The 10959-nt window shown below is 38.1% G+C and overlaps 1 protein-coding gene across 1 annotated transcript; it reads left to right on the top strand.

The window, feature by feature from the left end:
• Positions 1-10421: 10421 nt before the first annotated feature.
• Positions 10422-10715, top strand: LOC127227492 (keratin-associated protein 19-3-like). The gene has a single exon (XM_051191838.1). It carries the CDS (start codon positions 10437-10439, stop codon positions 10689-10691), a length of 255 nt encoding a protein of 84 aa, XP_051047795.1. The 5' UTR covers positions 10422-10436; the 3' UTR covers positions 10692-10715.
• The last annotated feature ends 244 nt before the right edge of the window (positions 10716-10959 follow it).

Below are 10959 nucleotides of genomic sequence, written 5' to 3'. Positions count from 1 at the left end.
TAGGGGTCACAATTAATAGGCTGACCTCCAAACCAACAATGTGCATATGAGATGTTTTTCATGCCCATTCCTGGATGGAACGGAAGGCTCGTGGGTTGCCGCACAACTATGGAGGGTGTAGAGAAAGCCCTGTTGGAAGCAAAGGAGCTGATGCTCACATCAAATAGTTTGGTCTAAAGTAAATCCTTACTCTTGACACCTTGAGCTATTACCATGGCAACTACTTTCAGCTAATTTCCCTGTTGCTCATTCTTCACCTCTCTACCAATCTGGGACTACTGTGATAGATCTTCAGATTCCAACATGCCAGAGCTGACTTGATAGAAAACCATCTGTCTTGCATTTTCAAGTTGAGGGGATTCATAGTTTGGGAAGCCATTCTGCTTTGGGATACATATCTCAAGTTGCTCATGTGAGAAATGTGAAAAGTCACTTTAGATTAGGCTTAATTTGCTTGATTCCCCCCCCAAGGTGTTCTAATTATCTCTTCTACACTCTCACATGCCTTTCACGTATGCAAGCATCCTATGTGAATGCTTGCATGCCTTTGCTCGCAGTGTGTCTGAGTGCTTTGTTAGAATATTCAGAGACTGTTCTCTCTGCAAACCTGGGAGACCAGGAGGGGAGGAACACCAAGTAGCAATTCTTTCACACTAAACTAAGAGTGCATTGATGCAGTCACAGCAACCCTTACCAGTTTCCTAGCTTCACAATGGGATCATTACATCTTGTTACCGCACCATTTCACACTGTATACTCAAGCTCTGGTGTGCCTTGCTGTTTCTAGGTTGGAAACCATGCTCCTGTATGGTTGGGAGCCTTGCTCTTAATGGATTTCTTCCTCTGTGACTGCCCTTTTCACCCCACTTAAATTATCATTGAAGGAGCAGAGGTTGGCTTCAGAAACTATCAGAGGACAGAGTTCTATTTCGGCATTTAAAAAGGTAGCTAGTTCCCAATGTCCCCACAGTGGATAGTCACAGTTATGTCCATTTTTAACATGCCCTAAAAGAATTTCTGTTCCCATGATTAGTTTTTATCTCAATGATCATGCTAACTTTTTTTGTTTGTTTTTTTTGTTTTTGTTTTTAACATGGTTTACGAGTCATTTAGAGAACATGGAAACTGACTATGTCTCACATGTCTTTGGCTGTTACTTCTGTTTTTAACCCCCCAAATGACTGTTCTATTCTTCATTGTTCTGCTGACCTCACCCCCCGACGATGGGCAGGATGCTCATGGCCATGTCATTGTTAAGTCAGGCTTGACCTGGCTGGTCAAGCTTTACCTGGCTGCATAGGGGACTCAGTTACACATGCACAAGTTTCCCTTTTAAAGCAAGCACTCCAAGCACGTCTCTCTCTCTCTCTCTCTCTCTCTCTCTCTCTACCTTGTTCTCTTTCCCCCTTCTCTCTTTCTCTCTTCTCTCTCTCCTGCTTTGGTTGGCCACCTCCCCTTTCTCTCCCCTCTATCAATAAACTCCACGTGGGCGCTGAGTCTCGTGTTTGTGTTTCTTAGGCAATAGTTGTATCGAAAGAACAACACCTACTATTTGTACCTAGTTATAGAATCCTTGCATTCTTTTCCTTTTATTCAACTTTTATTCATAATTACTTGCTTCACTGATACATTTATGCGTACATGAAGTTTTATGGACCTCTATTGTAGTCTCTGAGGGTTTGATTTTCTGGTTGTCCGAAGGAATGTTCTTACAATCCTTTTAAAGGGAATGGTGGGTTTTAAAAGACAATTCTGTTCAGATTAGAATCCAATTACATTAGTGTTTGACCTACTTCCATATTAATTCATGGCAGTGCTATCCTGAGTGCTGGATTCTGTAAGGGAAAGCAATCAAGACAGAAACCTGCAGAATCTGTACAAATAGCAGCCATTGAAGAAGGCATATTTAATTTCCACCAAAAGAATAGGATGTTCATGACAAAAGAAGAAAAAAATTTGTTGGCAATACTGAAAACATTAGTAATGTGTACCTCCAATTACTGACCAACAAAATGCTAAGAGCAAGTATCAGTAATATTACTGGTTATAAGATATAGAGACCTTACACAGTGTAAATTCAAGGAATCAATATCAAGGTTTTTATAAACTTACAAAATATGTATTAGTCCATAATCCACAAAGGTAACCACATTGCTAGAAAGTTTGTCTTGGAAGTTGAGCTAGAATGATTGTTCTCAATGTATCTACAAGAGGCTGAGTTTGCTTAGTTTTGGTCTTTGTCCATAGGGTGCTTCCAGCTGCATCCCTTAATTTATTTAATCCCACACTTAGTTTTTCATCTACACAACAATTGTGTGTCAGTACACAGTGTCCAATCTGTAGTAAGTATCAGAAATATCAAGCAAAAGTAACTTTCTTGGAATCTTGATGAGTCTTCAAGCAAGATACAAACTCTGATAAGTAAGGTGCATACATCAGACGCAACCCTACCCTACTGGAGTGACATATAATTAAGCCTAATGTGATCACTGAAACCTTGTGGCATAGGGAAAGCAAATAAACAGAAGGATAACACCTCCTTGCTGCATTGTGATGTTAGTTCAAGCGTTCTAGGCATTCCATTTACCATCACCTAAAACCAGATGCACATTTATCTGGTGCATATGTAGTTACCATCCTCCAAAGAGCTGTTAAGAACCCAGAGATTCGAAAGTTCAGTGGGATGAGAAACATTTCCCAATGTCCATCACAATAATCCTCAAAATAATGGTGGCTAATACAAAAGGGTTATTGGAAGTGAGGGAGATGACATTAAAGGAGAGAATCTTGAAAAATTGGGGCCCTGTTTGTGACTTCTAAATAGAAATAATATTAAACTTGCAGATGTAATTGTGTCCAGAAATAAACTTTTTGATGATTGTTGGAATACATTGCTGGCTGGTAGGAGGTCACAGTCTGCTGTAGCCTGGAAGCTTTCTCTAAGCTTGTCAATATTGAAACTCCCTCACTCCCCAGCAAGGCTTCCTGCTCTCTACTTAGGCTTTTCTGGAGGAAGTCCCTGGGCCTGAAGGGCTGACCTTATCTGAAAGCTGTCTCTAAACAAGATGCCTGTTTCTAAACTAGATGCCTGATTCATCTTTGGCTTGAACTTTGGCACAGATTCATGTTAGAAGACTTGCGCTCAAAGCTCTGCTAAAGGACCTACTGCTACATATTAAGCCTGGTGATAGGAGCATGCCCCTTAATGCAAATTAGGGTTTGTCCTCAGGCTTCCCAATCCTATATAGTCCTTATACTAAGGAATGAAGTTGGGCTGGTTCACCTGCCTCTTTTCCCTCTCAGGCCCCCATAGATGATTTTATGTTTCAATTAGAAATACATTACTGGAGATGTTCATTGGATTCTTCTGATATAGAACATTATATTTACTAAAATAATTTACTGAGCAAGTGGGAGCTCACAGACCCCAGTCTGATATCTGGGGAACCAGCACAGGACTGAACTAGGCTTCCTGAATGTGTGTGTCAGGTGTGGGGCTTGGGCAGTCTATGGGGCCTCTGACAGGGGGACCAGGATTTTCCCCTAGTGCATAAATGGGCTTTGGGAGCTCATTCCCTATGGAGGAAAACTCTCTCAGCCTAGATACAAGGGACATAGGTCCTGCCCCAAATGATATGACAGACTTTGATGATCTTCCATGGGAGGCCTCACCCTCTCTGAGGAGCAGATGTGGATGGGGTGGGATGAGGGTTGTTGGGAGGAGTGGGAGGATGAGAGGCAGAGGGAACTGGAGGTTGGTATGTAAAATAAGGTTGTTTTTAATTCAAATAAAAATTAATTAAAAATAACATAATCTTACAACTTTCAAAATATCTGAGTATTATAAAATATATATGCCGGCTTTAGGATTATACAGTCATTTTAAATTTTGGCTTTCAAAATGAGGTTAGACTTACTGACCTCCCAAATGTCATATTGAAACGATCGGAAATAGACAAGTAACGAGGTCTGCTTGGAGCAAGAACACTCTTAAGCTAAGAGCAACACGTCTCTTTGAAGATTGACAAGCAAGGCAGGCTATCAGAGGAGTGACGAATCTAGATCCATACTAGAGTCACAAAGCCGTCTTTAGCAGCTCAGCCTCTGCTAAGTTTTACTTCTGAGATGGATTCAGAGCTTGAGGTCTGCACTTACTACTAATATTAGTTGCTCAGTTCCCCTTGAATTGTAATTGTGTGGCAAAATTTAAGTGGCGGTTGGTTATCTCACTGGTGGTTTACTTGTAGTTAATTCTATTAGAAAGATGAGGACATTATTTTTTTCTATTCATTGTCTATCATTATATAAAAATGACTCCACATATTTCAATGTGAAACAACAACCACTTGTTAGCTCACACTTTTGTACACCTGTGATTCTGCTCAGACTAACCTACGGCCGAGAGGACCTTTTCAGCCAGGGTGAGGTCATGTCTTGGAGGATGTGGGGAAAATCTACTTCAAACTATACTTTGGTGGCTATGCAATATAGGTTCCACATATGAGAAAAACCACAATTGTCTTTCTAAGTCTCTCCTATGTCGCTCAGTACAATGATCTCCGCATCTCTCATCCACTTTCCTGCAGATGGAATAATTTCATTTTATTTTCATGGCTGAACAAAACACCATGTTTCTTCATCTCTCCCCCTGTTAAAATGTTCCTGTACAACAAAGGAAACAATTGTTAGTGTGAGGAGACTGTATGACATAGTTCTCAGCATCCCCACAGTACCAGGGACAACCAGAGTGTGCTCAATAGCAAGTGTCAGAATCTTGAGGAAATCACTGACTATTTCTTGGAACTTGCTGTAAAACATGTGAGGTAAATTCTGCCAAAGATTGTTTTCCACCTGGTTTAGAGTCAACAGTATCCTATGAATTTGTTTGTGGGCACAGTGCTTCTGGCTGCATAAGACTCTGTGACAAAATACATGATATTTTATCTGATATTGTCCCTCTATATACTCCTAGTTAATATTGTATTAGTTCTCCCTAGTTAATATGGGAGTTTAGGATGGCTCTTTAGCTCTTTTCTCTATCTGGTACTCTTGTATCCAAGAAAGTTATCAGATTATATACTTAACCAAGTCTGTACTCAATGCCACACTTTTAAGACACCATTTCATCAAAGTTCATCATCTGTCTCAGTAACTTCTGTAGAATATTGCATATCTCTCATCTATAATCTCTCTATTGTGTTATGAATTATCACGACTCAAAAAATTTTGTTGGTCACATCTTCCAACTTTTCCACATAAGCTCTTTGAAAGCTTGGCATATTTTTCTTACTTTCTTTTCTATCTTGAGTTAGTTTTCCAAAGTCTTAGACCTTATTATTCATTCAGTGATTGTTTGGTTGAGAGGATAAATTAGGTCTGTGTTTGTTTATGATCTGTCTCATGCACTAAAATGTTAGTTCTAGAATCTTGGGGAATTTTTTTCCACTATTTATCTCCAAGTCAAGTAGATAAATATCATCTATTATTTATAAAATTTGTAGGTCAGAATTAACTTGAATTTAAGGCAAATGAAGAAAAGACTGAATTATGAGTTCACAGTTCTGTCTTGAACAATGTGAATATTCACATGCACACACACATACACACACACACATATAAAATGAAACATCATGTTAAAATAACGAAAAATTTAAAAATGGGCAAGGCTTACTATATCACTGTGACAATGTGAGGTCAGGAGGTAACTTTTGGAGAAATATTGGTTAATGGACAAATCAGGACTGAAAGCGATACATCTGTGTTGTATTTAGTTCACAGAGTTTTTTTTAGATATATAGAGTAGATATAGTACAATTTGCTGATACATCTCACTATATTTATCACTCCGAAATTGTGTTAAATGTGAAATGCATGTGAGTCTTAGTCAGTGATAAAACACAAAAACCCCATTAGTACTAAATGCGTTATTGGTATGATTACATAATTCAGTGTTGTGTAGTATGGAAGGAAAGTGCACACCGGAAGAGTTTACCATGGCTGTCAATGGTGATTTGACTAAGGAACCCCTCCCACCATAGGCTCATGTATTTGAACATTTGCTCCCCCAGTTATTGCAAGCATTTGTAGAACTTGGAGGAGATGGAGCTTTGCTGAAGGAAATAAGACCCTGGGGGCTAGATTTAAGAATTTATAACCTCTTCCACTTTAAGTTTCTTGTCTTTGCTTCATGCAAAGACATGAGCTTCCGCAGCTTCCTTCTGCTGCCTTTTTAATATGATGGACTTTTAGTTGTCTGAACCATATGCTTAAATAAATGCTTTTTTCCCACAAGTCGCTTTTTGTTATGGTGCTTTGTTATAGCAATAGAAAAGTAACTCAGAAGAAGATTTTGTTTACTCTTAAAGGGTCTTAGTGCAGCCCAGTGTCTGGAGGCTATCACAAATAAAAAGGATGCTTCTAGAATGAAAATATGCAAACTGCCCAGATATGAAACAAACTTAAAACGATGTATGTTTGTCCTGTTGGTTACAACAGGCATGCATAGGTCACATTGAATTTTTGAGAGGAAAGTTCAATAAAGAAAGCCCAAAGCTTTCTAAAAAGTAATATGGACAAAAGAGAAAGTTTTCAAGAGCAAATGTGAAGCATCAAGACGTGCATCTGATCAAAGGGGAGAAATCACTTAAAAATATTAAGCAACAGCAACGGAAAAACAGTGCGTGCCCGAGAGAAGGGATATGGAAACGCAGTGTTCTGCAGACATCTAATAACACTAATAATAGAACAACCATGTCAATTGACGGGTCACCAGGCCATGATTATTTCATGAACTATATATACTGCATGTCAGACCACTACCCAGACTTCCAAATGCACTTCTGGTTCATCCTGTTTGCAATTAACTCTTCATGCATGCTTCTTAGTTATATAGTACTCACGTATCAGAATGCAGCTTTCATCAAAGTCACTAGCTTTTTTTTTTAACCTATTGATTTATGAAATACAGAAGCAAGCAGTAAACATCTGATGTAAAATAAATGAATGAATTGATTCTACATGGCATATTCCATACACTGTCGGTGGATGAATAGCTCACGTGGATATTTTAAGTAACACCTAATACATTCATCGATACTTATAATGAGATTGCTTAAAAATAAGACAGGTTCAATTAGGAGAGCATTGCTTGGCTTAATTAACACTACCAATACAAGTATACAACCAAGTTGAAACTATGTTTAGTTTCATGTTTAGATAATTATTTATTTTCTTAAATATTTTGTGTCGATTAAGAGAACTGAAAATAATCATTTTAAGGGAGTTAGCCCCACAGAGCAAGTCTTGCAGGTTTTCTCTTACATGGGCAAGCTAGAGGTTGGAACATGGAAGCAAAAGGGGAATTGTGATGCTGGAGATTGTGGGTGAGAACGAGGAACAGGAAGAGGGAGACAATATGATCCACAGTACTTGAAGCTGTGAATATGATCAAAGGACACTGTATGCTCGGGTGGAGTGTCACAAAGAAACTGCGTCTTTTGTTCAGTGTGTGCAATGATGATGATAAATGTAACAACGCATAGGCACGCTGAGGTCTATATTCTGTGAAGTCCTCTTCATTCTCAAGAGAAGCTACTTATAGGCTTCCTGACATTGGAACAGTCTTACCCAAGTACTGGGACATAGAAACTAATTTAGAGTTGCATCTTTGCCACTAGTTAGTTGGAGGATTTTGATCAGACAATTCAGTAGGATAGTGATCAAAAAGAATTGTTCAGAGTTTTGAGTTTAATACATAGAAAGGGTGGCAAAAAGTGCAAGCTCTCCATAGAAGATGGTATAGTGACTGCTTTGTTTATTTATAAGAAAAAATTGTGTGGGTGAGGATTATTTCATTCTATGCAATACTCTGGCAGTTGGTACATCCCTTTCAGCTATCCTGTCTCCAGAGACATGTCTCCCAAAGACTTTTCTGTCCATTTCTAATTTGCAAATTGTTTAATATTGACGTACCCATTCCAGTTATTTGAAATCTAGTAATTGTCAGTAAAGTTTACATACTGACATTTATCAGAATGAATGACACCCAGACTGTTTACCTAAAATATACTACTAGTTAATCATATCCTTTCTGTTTAAATTTTTAAATTATTATGAATACATGTCATTTGCATTTCTTTATGGATGTACATTATTCATATACATATGTACAATGACTAAGAAGGGTTAATTAGCATTTCCATCTTCTTAAGCACAGTCACTTTTATGTTTTGTGAACTTCTGTGCTCTTATTTTCTATTCATTCCATATCTCTACCTTACTATGAGGAATCAGTTGATTTTTGCTCTATTCACTGTCCTTCATCTGACATCTTTCATCCTTGCCTTTCCTCTCCATCCTCCATTGATAACGATTTCTGTTTCACACCAGCCTTTTGTGAGATAACTTTCTGGTTTTGTCAGAATTGTGATATTTGTGTTTTTGTATCTAGATTATTGCACTTAATATAGTGACCCCCCATTCTATCCATGTTGGGATTTCAGGCATGTCTTTGGAAAATGATTTCATATCCTTCAAATTCCCATCAGTTTATCACTGGATCATACACAGTTTTAGATTTTAAGGAAATATGTATACTCTTTACACCAATACCTCCACCAACACTGTGCAAGGGTTCTCCCTCTGTACATCTGTATTTATTGTTTTATTGACCTTCTGATAACAGCTACCCTCCTAAACTGTTTTGTCACCACAGAATAATTTTGACTTTATGTGATTTTTAAAGGCGAACAAATTAAATAGAAAAAAGTTAGAGGAATGTAATATATTGATCAAATGGTACCCCTATTTCTAAAAAATTTGCAGACAGTGTAAATACCCTCGTACCACAGAAGATGAAGGACACCATGCAATTCCTTTCTAAACTAAGGCAAGTTCTACTGTGACTAAGGCTGTGTGTCCTGTCCTGGAGAGAAGGCTCTGAATGGGAGGCGCATGGTCATGTGCAGGCTAAACGTAGAGCATATACAAAGCTGAGGAGGACATTCTTAGGCTGGCTTTTACAAGATTCTCAATTATTGAAGTATACTAGCTCCCTCTTAGGAAATATTTGCCTGGATCATGACAAATATTAAACATGAGTCCTTTTCATTTTAAATTAGATTAAGCTAAAATTGTTTTATAGAAAAAATACTAAAACAAAATAATTCACACCAAAGACCAAGTCCATTAAGTTTTCAGTCTGAAGAAGACCATTAAAGTAGACAGACATAGTCAACCAATTGCATGTTAACCTTAACTTCTTGTCAATGAAGTGCATTTTTGATACTTTTTAAGGTATTCAATCGTTCTAAACTACAACATAGACTTACCCGCGCATTCCTATTAATAGACTGAATGACATGTATGTTCTTATCATATGATTATTAAAGATAGGTAGATTAGTAAAATAGGAGAAAAATATAACAGATTCAAATTTTACGTTTGAGCTATATTCAAGAGATGACACACTTCAATATAACAGTCCTGACATGCCTTTAAAAATGAGAGCATAAGTCTATTTGTTGCTGAATCACAGCTTTCTCCTTGGTGTACACACACACACAAACACACACACACACACACACACGAGAGAGAGAGAGACTGACTCAGAGACGGAGACGGAGGCACAGAGAGATATTGAAATAAGTTGTATTGTTTCTTAAGTATATATAGTTGTCTATATAGTTGTAGAGTCTATGAATGCCTGAAAGTTACAACCTAGATGAACATACCTATTTATAAATTGGGAGTTAGCTATTTCAATAGGACTAGCAGGAGTTTCTCTGTTTAGTGATATCTACCAAGCAGACTATCTGGGAGTCATGACACTTGAGAAGTGCCATTGACTTCCATCTATGGTTATCAGTGCAGTACACACTGTGATTCTCAGCTGAGTTTAGAATGCATGGAATTAAGGTACACAGCATATTTTATTGTCATCTTTTATTTTAAACTAACATTTCAACAGTTATGATTGAGTGCATGTGGATTCTTGGCAAAATAATGACAGCACACCTACTTGGAAAAAAGGTGAAGGGTGAAGTTGGAGGATAAATGAAACCTCAGGAAATACCATTTCATAAATTTGAAGCTAAAGATTTTATTGTAGAGTTTGAAACTCAACCACTTAAGCATGCATGGGAACTATAAACAGCACAGTATTTTTTATTAGAGGCAAAGCATTTTTCTAAGCATCCAAATAAAGCAGAACATCAAACATGCTGCATAGCCTTTAAATCACTACTCATACAAACAAGGAGAGGATGGGGTTGAGGCCTAAGAAACAAGATTGTTCACATAGTTTTCAATTTTAATGAATAGTTTTAATGAATTACATTTAGAGGTGTGGTTTCTCCAAGTATATATAAATGGCCTTGTGCAGTTGAACTGACAAAATTGTCCTTCAACTGCAAACAAAGCCTATCACTCTTGACACCATGAGCTACTACAGCGGCTACTACGGAGGCCTGGGCTACGGCTACGGAGGCTTCGGAGGTCTGGGCTATGGCTATGGAGGCTATGGCTGTGGATGTAACAGCATCCGCAGACTGGGCTGTGGCTGTGGTTATGGAGGTTACGGATATGGCTCCGGCTATGGAGGCTATGGATATGGCTCTGGCTATGGAGGCTATGGATATGGCTGTTGCCGTCCTTCATGCTGTGGAGGATATGGGTTCTCTAGCTTCTATTGAATAAATATTTGAATCTACAACCCATGGAGTAGTGTTCTGTGATTCCTTTATTTTCTTAAGGATCTTTGTTCTGTGCCTTGCATTCTTTGCTTATTCTGTCTTCAGAATTTTGCTTCCTTTTAAAAAACTTGTTTCTGTAAATAATGCTGAGAATAGTAGGTGGAGTCTGAAATTTTGGGTGTTGATCTTCAGGGATCTACTTCTATACTGGTTGGAATGTTATCACAAACTTTAATATACTTTTTTCTGAAAAAGTTTATTTGCCTTG

Source organism: Phodopus roborovskii, unplaced genomic scaffold (genome assembly GCF_943737965.1).
Source record: "Phodopus roborovskii unplaced genomic scaffold, PHOROB, whole genome shotgun sequence".
NCBI lineage: Eukaryota > Metazoa > Chordata > Mammalia > Rodentia > Cricetidae > Phodopus > Phodopus roborovskii.
This window is presented reverse-complemented; position numbering and strand designations above follow the sequence as displayed.